This window comes from Phocoena phocoena, chromosome 12 (assembly GCF_963924675.1).
Source record: "Phocoena phocoena chromosome 12, mPhoPho1.1, whole genome shotgun sequence".
In the NCBI taxonomy this organism is placed as follows: Eukaryota; Metazoa; Chordata; class Mammalia; order Artiodactyla; family Phocoenidae; genus Phocoena; species Phocoena phocoena.
This window is the reverse complement of record NC_089230.1, coordinates 80,822,261-80,836,445: the sequence shown is the minus strand read 5'-3', so window position 1 is coordinate 80,836,445 and position 14,185 is coordinate 80,822,261. Positions and strand designations below refer to the sequence as shown.

General features: G+C 40.9%; 1 protein-coding gene across 1 annotated transcript; it reads left to right on the top strand.

Annotated features, from left to right (window-relative positions):
- The first annotated feature begins 486 nt into the window (after positions 1-486).
- On the top strand, positions 487-13,856 carry DDX43 (DEAD-box helicase 43). The gene is made up of 16 exons (XM_065888661.1): positions 487-736; positions 2,583-2,638; positions 2,927-3,053; positions 3,849-3,974; positions 5,367-5,448; positions 6,404-6,560; positions 6,787-6,905; positions 7,506-7,607; positions 7,930-8,071; positions 8,624-8,724; positions 9,735-9,822; positions 10,483-10,610; positions 10,816-10,925; positions 11,626-11,764; positions 13,125-13,212; positions 13,740-13,856. The coding sequence occupies exons 1-16, from the start codon at positions 487-489 to the stop codon at positions 13,854-13,856; spliced, it is 1,932 nt and encodes a 643-aa protein (XP_065744733.1).
- Positions 13,857-14,185: the final 329 nt, after the last annotated feature.

The window sequence follows — 14,185 nt, the reverse complement described above, 5'->3', positions numbered from 1 at the left end:
TTCCAGTTATGACAACCACCATTTTAAAACCTAACATATGCTTAACCATATCAAAGTGTTGCTCACACAGCAATGGTGAATGCTACTGTCAACCTTTTGTTTCAAATTTTTAACGACTGTATCGGGTTCGGCTGTTAAACGTAACTGCGCTTTCTGCGCCCCTGAGATGCGGGTCCCAGGAGCGGGTGTGTAGCCGGAAAGCACAGAGAGGCCCGGACAGCCCACAGCAGAGGACAAGGCCCGCGCAAGGACTCACTCAAGCGCGCGGGCAGGATGCAGGGAGTGCAGGATGGAGGCAGCCCATTGGACCAGTCCCGCTCACAGCGCCGCGTCCGCCAATGGGCAGCGGCCTGGGCGGGGCGTCGGCGCGCGGGCGCCTTGAGCAGCGGCTGCGTGGCCGCCCTCGTGGACCAGCCTTCGACGGCGTCTCGTGTGTGCAGGGCCTGCCGGAAGACGTCGGATGTGCCGGATCCTGTTCGCGGAGCCATGTCTCGGCCGGAAGCCGGCGCCAACGCCTCCTCCTGGGTCGTTGCTTCTCGGCGGGGCGCGGCGCTGCCTCGGGCTCCGGAAAGGAGCCCGGAGCAGGAGCCGAGCCAAGGCGGTCGCGGAGGCCAGAAGACCGGCGGAGGTGGCGGCTGGAGGGGCCACTCCGGCGTCCAGCAGCCCGTGGGCGCTGGTTTCCAGGAGCCGCCGCTCTCCTTCAGCCTGAAGAACGACTGGGTGGGCGCAGTGATCGGTGAGAGCGGAGGGCCTACGCGGGTGGGCCGGGGTGGGTGAGGCGGGGCGGGGCCTGTGGCATCCCCGCCCCGCCCGCCTCGCCTCCAATCAGCGGCCACTGGGGCGGCTCGGGTCCCCACCGGACTTTTCTGATACGCTTTGGTGCTAGAGTGATGGTGTTTAATGTATCTCTGTATAGTCCATAGAGACGATGTTTTGGGAGAGCCAACTCTTAGACTTAAGAAATCTTTGGGATGAAAGGTCAGAGCTTTGGCAGCTTACCCCAAAATGAACAACAAAGGAGTCAGTCCGTTTGAGCACCGGGGAGAGCCATTAACCCAAGATAAGAAGGCGTAGGGTATTAAAGGGCTGCTCGGAACATTAGCCATACCTTGCACTTAGTTTCTGTTACTTGACTATGATTAATCTGCCGGAAAAAGTGTTATTTTTCTTAGTATAGCGTGAGTCTTACAAATTCGTTTTTGAAAAGCATTTGGAAATGATTGGAAGTAAGGTTTGCCCCCCTTTTAAAATTGTGGTAAACAACATACATTTACAGGATTGTTGACCCTAAGAACAACGTTGTGTGGTAGATCTGGAGAAGGTTTTCATATTGCACGACTGAATCTACCTCTCAACAACTCATTTCCCCATTCCCCCATCCCTGGCAGCCACCAGACACCTCATAGAAGTGGAATCTGCAGTTTTTGGTGATTGGCTTATCTCAGTGTAATGTCCTCAGGGTCTATATGTGTTGTCACAAATGGCAGGATTTCCTTTTAAGGCTGAAAACTTGCATTGTATGCATATGCCACATTTTTTTCATCCAGTCATCTGTTGACAGATATTTAGGTGATTTCCACCTCTTAGCTATTGTGAATAATGATGAATATGGGAATGCAGATATCTTTCTGAGATCCTAGTTTCAATTCTTGTGTATAAGTTCCCAGAAGTGGGATTGCTGGATCACATGGTAGTTCTATTTTTAGTTTTTAAAGGACTCTGCATACTGTTTCCATAGTGACTGCACCAATTTACATTCCCACTCGCAGTGCATAAGGGTTCCCTTTCTCCACATGCTCGCCAACTTGTTATCCCTTGTCTTTTTTTTTTAATAAAGTTATTTATTTATTTGTTTTTATTTTTGGCTGTATTGGGTCTTCGTTGCTGTGCCCGGGCTTTCTCTAATTGTTTCTCTACTCTTCGTTGCAGTGCGTGGGCTTCTCATTGTTGTGTGCGGGCTCTAGAGCGCAGGCTCAGTAGTTGTGCACAGGCTTAGTTGCTCTGCGGCATGTGGGATCTTCCCGGACCAGGGCTCAAACCCGTGTTCCCTGCATTGGGAGGTGGATTCTTAACCACCGCGCCACTAGGGAAGCCCCATATCCCTTGTGTTTTTGATGAGAGCCATTCTAACAGGTGATATCTCATTGTGGTTTTGATTTGCATATCTCTGATGATTTCATCATCTTTTCATATACACCTGTTGGTCATAAATATGTCTTCGAAGAAAGGTCTATTCAAGACCTTTGGCCATTTTTTAATTGGACTTTTTTGGTTGAGTTGTGTGTAAGGGTTCCAATTTCTTCACATCCTTGCCAACACTTTGGATCCAATTAGTCTCTCCTTGGTCTGGTGGTGAATCCTTAGTAACTACCTCTGGGAAAAGAACCTCCTACCACCCACCACAATTTGGAATAGAAAGCGCCTGCTTCCCTTTTTCCAAACTGAAAGTGATTACTGAACCCTAGGAGGCTTTGTTTAGATGATTTGGGAAGAACTAGAGAAGGCTTTGAGCAAAGTCGGTAGTAGGTTCCCCATAATTGATTTCAATTTTTTTAAAAAAATTCCTTTATGTTTAAAAACAGGGCGTGGTGGGTCAAAAATAAAAGAGATCCAGAGCTCAACATACACCAAAATACAGGTAAATTATTTGGGTTCTTAAATCCTTAAAGAGGATGAACTATGGTTCATTCCTAATTCTCATTTCTCTTCAATTATTAACATACTGTTGTAACTTAGGTAAGTTGCCAAAGCTCTTCATACTTCTTTTTAAGAACTCACCTAAGCTGTAGTCCATTCATTATATCTTAGATACTGATTGATAGCAATCCTGTATTTCCTTTACACTTTTATTCTATTTGAGGTTGAGGGCGGGGGGGGGGGGGATGGTGAAGGGACTTATCTCACCTATTTCCCCCCTTGTATCTAGATAATAAAAGGGTACCCTGAAGCGGAAGTAAGAATTTTTGGCACCAAGGCAATGCAGAGCAAAGCGAAAACAGCGATAGATAATCTTGTTCAAAAACAAGAAGACTACAAAACGGAACCCAAAGTTGGTAGGTAATTTTTGCCCACTAAAGCCCTGTAAAATTTTAAATGTTTTATTCAGTGTTATAAGCCATATTATAACTGATTTTCCTGATAACAAAGCTTTGGCTTGCCATCATTAAATCTAGTCTGTTACAGAATTTTTTTTCAATGAAATTCAGGATACTTTTCCTCAAACTAAGATGCTTAATATCTGCTGTTAAGCCTAGCAGTTTTACTTTTGAGTAAAAACAAAATAACCTTTTAATACACTTCACTATTGATGGTACAGCAAAGGATTAGTCCTGGCCTCCTGTCTATGGTCCCTTCCCTAGAATGTGACTGATTTTGAAAACTGCCTAATTATTTGATATTTAAAAAAATCTCAGATCTACTTAGACTAGAGAACTATTTCCAGAAGCAACAAGGAGAAGAGTCTTGGGTTCAGATGGCAGCATTGCCTCTTAGTGTTTCTTGGGAAAGAACCTCTAAAAAGCCTCTAAGACACTGTTTCTTCTGTTTCCCTGGGGTAACATCTGCCACACAGAATTATTGTAATGATAAGTGATGTGTTATTTATTATCAGACACTAGTCTCTCATGGTTTTTAACTGCTCCAGTAATTTTTTTTTGCATTTCCGAAATCTGAAGTAAATAACTGGCAAACCGTGACCAGAATTGTCATGGCACTGTTGAACTAAATTCCTAAATTTAATGTTTCAAGCATTATTACTGTTGGATTATTAAAACAGAAAATAATAAAATTGTTTTGGATTTTATACTGGTAGGATTTGTTTGGAAACTAATTTGGAATATTTTTAACAGATGTTGCTGTTGTCCAAACTTCGGATGGAAAAGATGCAAGGAAAGATGTTTCAGGAAATCAGAAATTGGTTGATTGGGATAAGTGCCGAGAAAATATTTTGAAATGGAGCCAAAAAAAGTGGGCAGGTTAGTGCTGGATCCCAACACTTATATGTGGTATTGTTCCTAGTAATTGAGGTTTTAGCCTCTATAAAAAATGTGTTGCCCTTAGTAATGAAATTTATATGCAAAATGACAGTAGAATTTGAAATGCTGCAATTAGTCTCTAGGACATGATATTTCTATGTCTGTGTTGCAGTTTACGTTACAAATGGAAAGTTAAAACTTATTTATACCTTGTCTTATTTGAGGTAACTAGCTGCACAAGTTTAATAAAAATAGAAAATTGGGCCAAAAGGGAAATTGATGGTACAGCAAAGGGAAATTGATGGTACAGTAAAGGGAAATTGATGGTACAGTGAGTAAACATGCCAACCAGGAGTTAACATTTTGCTATGGCTGAGCAAAAATTGATCTTGGAGTGTCCTGGCCAAGCAGGGCAAAATAAAAAGGGAAAAACATTTAATAAGATCATATAGTTCTTGAAGAAATGGGTTTTTTAAATTCTCGCTTGGAATTATATATGGAGTATAATGTTCTACATTATTCACTGAATTTCAGAGTAAATTCAGGCATTAATTTGATCAGAATGAGGCAGTGGGACAACATCATTTATTTAAAGTTAAACGGTGAACACTACCATGTGACAAATATTAACAAGGATTCATTCCACTCTGGTGGTCAGCCTATCCCATGCCATCTCAACAACATGTGTTGGGAGATTTGGGTGGAGGTGGGGAACAGAAAAAGGATTTAAGTTTTGGTGGAAGTATGACAAGCATTTAAAAAAGAAAACAGGGCTTCCCTGGTGGCGCAGTGGTTGAGAGTCCACCTGCCGATGCAGGGGACATGGGTTCGTGCCCCGGTCTGGGAGGATCCCACATGCCGCGGAGCGGCTGGGCCCGTGAGCCATGGCCACTGAGCCTGCGCGTCCGGAGCCTGTGCTCTGCAACGGGAGAGGCCACAGCAGTGAGAGGCCCACGTACCTCAAAAAAAAAAAAAAAGAAAAGAAAACAAAGTAGCTTCAAAGTAGAGGATAGAATAAGGATAAATATTTTATTCCTAAACGGTAATGGGACGGACCCTCAAAGAAAAGAAAGTTAGCTTACTATGAGAGAAGATTCGTCACTTGTGATGGCTGTGTGTCTCGTGAAGCATGGTTTCTTTTATTTTATATTTAATTATTAAAGATCTCTTTCTTGGGTGAAAAATGTAATTGAAAGACAAAGCAAAAATGGAGATCTCTTAGAGGCTGACAGAAGCTTGGCTGGCAAAGTGTGGGACAGCTGTCTAGAACTATTATCTGTGCAAGGTGAACCTGATACATATTTTAGTTTGATTTCTGTTGCTTTGAATAAATGTCAATGAAATGTAAGTGCTCATTAATCACCCAAGTTAAAATTTTGGTTTTTGTCCCAGGTTTACCTCCAATTAAGAAAAACTTTTACGTGGAGTCAGAAACAACAAGTTCAATGTCACAAGACCAAGCAGACAATTGGAGGTGAATAGTTTTACTACTTTTTATTGAGTATTTGTAGAGTTTTGCTGGTAAATTAACCCATTAGGAAAAGATTTGAAATGATTGCATTTAAAACTGTAGCTTCCTATTCAAAAGAAAACTTGGTTGCACCCTACATCATATACATTAGAGCATCGCTGTCCAATAAAACTTTTGGCGAAGAGGGAAATGGGCTATATTTGTGGCTAGAGTAGTTACTATACATATGTGGCTATTAAACACTTAAAATGTAGCTAATATAATTGAGGAACTGAATTTGAAATTTTAAATTTAAAGAGACACGTGGTTGGTGCCTGCTGTATTAGCAGTTTTTGAGAATTATTTCTACAAGTGTTGAAAATCATGAGAAATTGATCCGATATCTGAATATTAGAAAAATTTCTTACGCTTTGGTCCTTGTTATCTAGAATTATAGATCATAATGGCAACATTTTTTCTATTAACATCTGTTATAAAACTAAGATAGTATGGTATAGCAGACAGAGCAGTTATTCTAGGCTTGGGGTAGGGCCCTGAGCATGGACAAGTGACGAAAGATCACCTGTCGAATCAGAATAATTCCCACTTCCAAGTATTATTGAGGATTAATTAAGGAAATGTGTGTGAAACATTATAGGCCCTCAGGCATTTGCCAAATCTGACTTTGATTCATGAAGCGTATAATTTTCAGGTTCTATTCTTAACGTTTCCATGAAATTTTCATTGGCCCATTCATGCATACAGTGTAATTTTTTTCCTTCTCTGGAACTATTCTGGTAAAAAAAGATGGGCTTGCTTCTATTTCTTATTACGTTTTACTGTAACTTAACCAGCAGTCTAATTTTAATCAGTTGCAGTTGAATTTCTAGATATGACCCGAACTAATGTTGGAAAAAATTTCTTGCCTGGGGAGTAAAGTGACCAAAGCCGCTAATCCTTGTTCTGTTTTTCCTTAAAGGAGGGAAAATTATAATATAATGTGTGATGACTTGAAAGGTGGTGAGAAACGTCCTCTTCCCAACCCTATTGGTAATTTTGAGGATGCATTTCACTGTTATCCTGAAGTTATGAGAAGCCTTCAAAAGGCAGGTTTTCAAAGGCCAACACCAATTCAGGTATGCTTTCTTTAATTCTAACATTTCATCGACTTTCTCCCCTCAATTTCTGGTCGTTAGAAGTTATAACACCAGGGAGCAGCTGTCTCTTATAAGTGTCCCCCCCAGCACCTCCACCACTGCCTAGCACTCAAAATGCTGAGAAGTTTGGGGCTGGGAGAGGAGGAAGGAATACTTGACAGAAAGAAATGCACTTTTTATTTTAATATTTCTCATTCTGTTTCAGTCACAGGCATGGCCAATCATTCTACAAGGAGTAGATCTTATAGGAGTAGCTCAGACTGGAACGGGGAAGACATTGACCTACCTAATGCCTGGATTTATTCATATTGACTCACAACCTCTGTAAGAATGATTACATCTGGGTTCCCTTTAGGGGTCTAACAGATATGGATTCCAAAAATGCAATGAAAGTTTCTTCGATTGCCTTGGTCAAAAGGTAACGCCTAGTCTCGGGCAAATGCACTTGTGTTGTTCTGGTAAGCTATAAATGGACAGAACATTTTTAGGAAGCAATAGGTAGTATCCACCAAAAGTCTTAATAGCGAAACACTGGAAACAAATTGTTTAAATTACCGTGTCCAGTACAATTCTGTGAGAGTGTCTGACACAGGAAAGCTCTGGCCCTGTTTAATGAAAAGGCTGGTGTCTGGACCCTAGGATTTTTTTGTTGGGCTGTTTTTCTTTATTTCTCCACTTTTTATGTGTGGTGCTTGTTTGTGGCTTTGACACTCATTGCTGCTTTTTTTTTTTTTTTTTTTTTGGCCGTACCTTGAGGCTTATGGGATCTTAGTTCCCTGACCAGGGATTGAACCCAGGCCCTCAGCAGATGAAAGCTCGGAGTCCTAATCAGTGGACCGCCAGGGAATTCCCTCATTGCAGGCACTGAATGAAGGTCCTGTGTATCTGAGATGGGTACTTTACTAACGTGTTTTCTCTCCAAAGAGCCAGGAATGGGCCGGGCATGTTAATCCTCACCCCGACTCGAGAACTAGCTCTGCAGGTGGAAGCCGAGTGCCGTAAATATTCATATAAAGGTCTTAAAAGGTGAGTCTTTTCTTTGACCATGCCTGCATCAGCCTTCTAACCATTTGTAGCTATCGACATCCTCCCCGTTATTTTCACACATCCTGAGAAGCTGATTGGCTCAGCGTGGGTCAGGCTTACTTACCCCTGATCCACATCGACTGTAACCTGGGTGGATTGGTGGGTGTGGATGGTTCTCAGAAAGGGGCCAATACTGTACTACCCGAGACTTCTGATTGATGTGCTTTTTATTTTATACCCCAAATGCTTAGGTTGGTTGGGATTTTGAATTGTGATGGGATATTCCCCACGTGAACATGAACCTCTGTATTTTTTTTTTAAGTGTTTGTATATATGGTGGTGGCGATAGAGATGGACAAATAAAAGACTTAGCGAAAGGTGTCGATATCATTATTGCCACTCCCGGAAGACTCCACGATCTACAAATGAATAACTTTGTGCACCTGAAGAGCGTAACCTACCTGGTAATCGTGGAGCAGGGGTTCAGGGTCGTGGGAGGAAGAACTGAACGCTTTATCAAACCCTTTAAAATGGCTCTCCATTTCATAATGGTTTTAAATCCTAGGAATGTTTCTCATTCCCTCTAGTTTGTTAAAGTACAGATTTTAAGATCATTCCATTTTAGTATTATATAAATATTAGAAAATGTAGGTAAGTACAAAAGAATTCCACATGAATATTTTAGACACTTAAATTGTTTTTTTTTTCATTAAATAGATTTAGAAACTGTTAGTTGGCAAACTTAACTCAGTCTGTGTTGCAACTACAGATAGCTTAGGTAATGGAGGAAGTGAAAAAATTACCTTAGTATTCATAAAGGCAGAGCATACATATTAGCTACCTTCCATACCTAATCTAGCCATCTTTTTTTTTTTTTTTTTTTGGCCGTACTGCACGGCTCGCAGGATCTTAGTTCCCTGACCAGGGGTGGAACCCGGGCCCTCAGCAGTGAAAGCGCGGAGTCCTAACCACTGGACCACCAGGGAATTCCCCTAATCTAATCATTTTTAATGCAGGTATTAGATGAAGCTGACAAGATGCTGGATATGGGATTTGAACCCCAGATAATGAAGATTTTATTAGATGTACGCCCAGACAGGCAGACAGTTATGACAAGGTAGGTATATGTTTAATTTGCTAGTCTGCAAAGTAGAAATCAGTGGAACCAAATCCATTTGATTTTAGAGCCTTTCTTAAAAGTATTTTGAGATCCTTTGGTGAAAGATATGTCACCACTTAGTATAGCAACTCAGTGTAACAGTTTAGCAATGACTATTGGGTTTCCTGAATTAAAAATAAGATTTCTAGGGACTTCCCTGGTAGTACAGCAGTTAAGACTCCACACTCCCAATGCAGGGGGCCCAGGTTCGATCCCTAGTCAGAGAACTAGATCCCACATGCCGCGACGAAGATCCCACGTGCTGCAACTAAGACCTGACACAGCCTAAGTAAATAAATAAATGTTTGAAAAAGAATAAGATTTCTGTAAAAAAAAATGCAGGGGAGACTGTTTCACAGGGGTAGGGTCTCAGATTGGAAAAAGTAATCACCTGTCCAGAATACTTTTTGGCAAAGATAAAACTGAGGCAGTGGAAGAGTATGTGATTGGGGAAGTAGACTAGATTTATTCGTTTTGTTTTCTTACTAAACTTCCCATCTTTGTAATTAGTGTGAAAGTACAGAAGGTGGCTACTCTCATAATATATGGTTGAAGAAACAACTGAATTTACATATCCAATCATCGGTACAGTTAAAATGTTTTTACTTGGCATGAGCATTTGGTTTTGCCTGCTAACAATGCATGAAAAATACTGGGGTTTTTTGCCTTATTTATAAAGGCCGAGAGAAAACTAACACCTGAATTCATTGTACCTTTTCATAGATTAGAAAGGTATAGCTCTTCTTCACCTTTTGCTTACAAACCTATTAAACTTATTTAAAGGTTTAATCTAGTAGCTTCGTTGGGCAATTCATTGTGAAGCAAATGTCTTCTGTGAAATTGGCCTCATTAAAAAGTACTAAGTTTGTCTTTCATGAGTAATCTTGTTCATAGCATTCTTAGGGAAATTTAGTAATGTTTGCTTTATAATAAATGTTTAATGTTTGTGTATTACGTTTTATCTCCAGTGCAACGTGGCCCTGTGCTGTCCGTAGACTCGCACAATCTTATTTGAAAGAGCCCATGATTGTGTATGTTGGTACTTTGGATCTAGTTGTAAGCTTGTTTTTAATTACTATTTCTATCTTATTAATTATGGAAATGTTTTGCCATTGAAAGCTCTCTGGCCTTTCACTTCATAATTGAGATTGGCCTTTCAACTAATCATTAACGAAAATTGACATTTTGCTTAAATCACTGGTAATTAATAATGGGTCATTGCCCTAGGCTCATTTCATGAGATTTCACGAAAGACAGGATAAATGCTTCAGAATCTATTTCATCTCTGGGTCAATAAAATGGTACCAGCGATACTTTGAAATTTTGTGTTGTCAAAATACTTATTGAACGGAAACTCTTTGTGTCATCAGCTGAACATCTTTATTGCAAAGGCTATATCCAAATTCATGGCGATAGTTTTGTAAGCTTGGCCTCAAACCGTGGTTATTCCTTTTTCAACAATAGTAACCAGCTGCTTTCAACACACTACCATGGATTCAAGAGTTCCCAGCTTAGCATAGGTGACTCACTGGTAAAAAGTGAAAGACTGAGCCATAAATCCTTGGGTAGGAACCGGTGATTTTGTAAGGACCTGCCATTTTTCCTGCTAGCAGTTTATTAGAACATTTAACCAATGATAGAAATAAGATGGACTTCGAGCCAGTATATGGGGTTTGCCCGTTAATATTGATGAACTATGATCTCTGAGTCCTTTAGGCTGTAAGTACCGTGAAACAAAATATAATTGTCACCACAGAAGATGAGAAACAATCGCATATCCAGACTTTCATCGAGAGCCTGTCTCCCAAAGACAAAGTCATAATATTTGTTAGCCGGAAAGCTGTGTGAGTATATTTTTTTTACATTCAAATCATCAGTCATGGTTTGTTTGGGCATTGTTTCTATGTGTATACGCATTTCACATGGGGGTGTGTGTATGTCTTACAATACGCACATTACTTCAGACTCTTGCCAGTGGAAGTAACAGTAATGAATTGATGGTGGTATGAGAATAAGCACTTAGACCCCTGACTTTATCTTTTGCTTCAGGGCTGATCATTTAGCAAGTGACCTGAGTATCCGGCATATATCAGTAGAGTCTCTGCATGGCAACAGAGAACAGAGTGATCGAGAGACAGCATTAAAAAACTTTAGAACAGGTACATTTATACAATTAGTATTGCAGTTTAAAAGTGTCTAGTGCCTGGGACTTCCCTGGTGGCGCAGTGGTTGAGAGTCCGCCTGTCGATGCAGGGGACGCGGGTTCGTGCCCCGGTCCGGGAAGATCCCACATGCCGCTGAGCGGCTGGGCCCGTGAGCCATGGCCGCTGAGCCTGCGTGTCCGGAGCCTGTGCTCCGCAACGGGAGAGGCCACAGCAGTGAGAGGCCCGCGTACCGCAAAAAAAAAAAAAAAAAAAAAAAAAAAAAGTGGCCAGTGCCTGGACTTGCTTGAGTGTTGGCACCTTTTCATGGAACCCATGTCTAAGATCTGCCCTCAGCTTGCAGATCCCAGAACTATACTTGTTCTAAATATTCATCACATTCTCAGAACTATCTCAAGCTAATGTTTAAAACCTGGATATCAAGGCAGTAATTTGCAGTGAGGATGTTATCTTAATTTACTTGAGAGGCATATATCTCTGCCATGGTTCATGGACCCTTTGAATTTTGGAATCTATTGTGTTGTAACTTGCCAGCAGTTAAAAAAGGCTAAGTAACCCTTTCCCGTCTTCACTGTCCTTAAAAGAGTTTTAATATTAGAAGCAAGGATAGTTCACCTGATCAGATATTAGGGGACGGATATGTCTTGGGTTGATTTGTACCAGCATGTGTCTGTATTCTTTTGGCTTTACTCTTTAGGGGAAGTGCGAATACTGATTGCTACCGATTTAGCATCTCGTGGTCTTGATGTCCATGATGTCACACACATCTATAATTACGATTTTCCCCGGAACATCGAAGAATATGTGCACAGAGTAGGGCGCACCGGGAGAGCAGGGTAAGTCGGTCCATCCAGCCTGGCTCCCCATTCTCTTCGCAAAAAGGACCTTTTTCCCCTCTGAGAGCACTATCATAAAATCCCCATAACGTGCTGTTTAAACAACTGCAGATTAGGTTCCAAATTGCTGTTTGAATGGCTAAATCTTTTTTTTTTTTAATCGAAGTATAGTTGATTTACAGTGTTGTGTTAATTACTGCTGTACAGCAAAGTGATTCAGTTATACATATATGTATACATATATGTATACATTCTATTTTTTTAATATTCTTTCCCATTATGGTTTATCAAAGGATATTGAATATAGTTCCCTGTGCTATACAGGAAGACCTTGTTGTCTATCCATTCTATATATAAAAGTTTACATCTGCTCACCCCAACTTCCCACTCCATCCCTCTCCCAACCCCTTCCCCGTTGGCAACCACAGGCCTGTTCTCTACGTCCGTGATTCTGTTTCTGTTCCATAGATAGGTTCATTTGTGTCATATTTTATTTATTTTTTATTTTTTAGATTTTTTTTTGATGTGGACCATTTTTAAAGTCTTTATTGAATTTTTTACAGTATTGCTTCTGTTTTGGTTTTTTGGCCATGAGGCATGTGGGATCTTAGCGCCCTCACCCCCTGTATTGGAAGGCGAAGTCTTAACCACTGGACCACCAGGGAAGTCCCTTGTGTCATATTTTAGATTCCACATATAAATGATATCATATGATATTTGTCTTTCTCTGTCTGGCTTACTTCACTTAGTATGATAATCTCTGGTGGCATCCATGTTGCTACAAACAGCATTATTTTGTTCTTTTTTATGGCTGAGTAGTATTCCACTGTGTATATGTACCACATCTTCCTTATATGAATGGCTAAATCTTTTTTTTAATTAATTAATTTTTTGGCTGCGTTGGGTCTTCGTTGCAGCGTGCAGGCTTTCTCTAGTTGTGGCGAGCGGGGGCTACTCTTCGTTGCGGTGCGCGGGCTTCTCATTGCGGTGGCTTCTCTTGTTGCGGAGCACAGGCTCTAGGCGCGTGGGCTCAGTAGCTGTGATATGTGGTCTCAGTAGCTGTGGCTCACAGGCTCCAGAGCACAGGCTTAGTAGTTGTGGCGCATGGGCTTCATTGCTCCGCAGCATGTGGGATCTTCCCGGACCAGGGCTCGAACCTGTGTCCCCTGCATTGGCAGGCGGATTCTTAACCATTGCGCCATCAGAGAAGTCCCTGAATGGCTAAATCTTAACGTATCATACGTAGTTGGGCTTGTGAAAGAGCTGAGGTTTTGCTGCTGCTGTTTTTGTTCTATTTTGCTAGCTGAATCATGAATATAAATTACAAATCAAATTAAATTGACTTTTTTCCCCCTTAAAGGAGGACCGGGATATCTGTTACCCTTATCACTAGAAATGATTGGAAGATTGCCAGTGAATTAATTAATATTCTGGAAAGAGCAAATCAGGTGAGAATATGCAACTCTGTTTTCTAAGGTTCAAATTTCATTTATTCCAAGTACTGGGGCTTTACTGCCTGTCAGGAAATACGGATATTAAACAAGCAGTTAAGCGTGTTATGAGGGCTGTAGCATGGCAAAGATGAGCACTATAATATATAAGTGGGGAACCTGGTCTAATGGTGAGCGTCACTGAACCCTGCTGAGGAAGAGCCCAGTGGGGTGGAGGTTGCAGAGAACAGAGGAAGCAGAGGACACACTCAGGCCTCGAGGTGAGAAAGTGACACCAGGCAAAGGCACCAGGAAGCAACTGAAAGGCCATGCTAGCAGGAGGGCCACGTACTTACTGACGGGGTTTTTTAAGACTAGGCTGGTTTTTATACCTTGAAGATTCGGTGTTGCATACGCAGAGGGACACATTCCATTCTGTTTGGATGATGTCATGTAATCAGTTGTGGAGATTCTCTGAAGATTGTAGAAAAGCTGTTATATAATGAGAATCACCTCAATCCTAATAACACATTTAATGGCTTCAGAGTGTCCCAGAGGATCTTGTGGTGATGGCTGAGAGATATAAAGCAAATAAACTGAAAAAAGAAATGGAAAATAAATGGGAAAGACCCCAAGGAAAACCCAAGATGTTTTATTATTAACGTCTATATTGAAAAGTGGTACCAGCCTACTTAAAAGAGGTAAAATTTGAATAACACATGAACTTTCAAACACCTGGTTTCCTTAACTAGGCTTTGTTAGTGTGTTTATTACAATCAGCATTATCTCTAAGAGTCACTAACATAATAAATGAGATCTTATTCTTTATCTGTTACCTAAATTCTAGTTAATATATCTTAGAACTGATTCACTTTGTTATAAAGCAGAAATGAACACACCATTGTAAAGCAATTATACTCCAATAAAGATGTTTTATATATATATATATATATATATATCTTAGAAGTATTAATTCAGAGATGAGAAAGAA

Coding starts and splice junctions, on each gene's coding strand:
- DDX43 (XM_065888661.1), top strand. CDS start 487: ATGTCTCGGCCGGAAGCCGGCGCCAACGCCTCCTCCTGGGTCGTTGCT. Junction 2,639..2,926: donor CAACATACACCAAAATACAG/GTAAATTATTTG, acceptor CCTTGTATCTAG/ATAATAAAAGGGTACCCTGA. Junction 8,072..8,623: donor TGAAGAGCGTAACCTACCTG/GTAATCGTGGAG, acceptor TTTTTAATGCAG/GTATTAGATGAAGCTGACAA.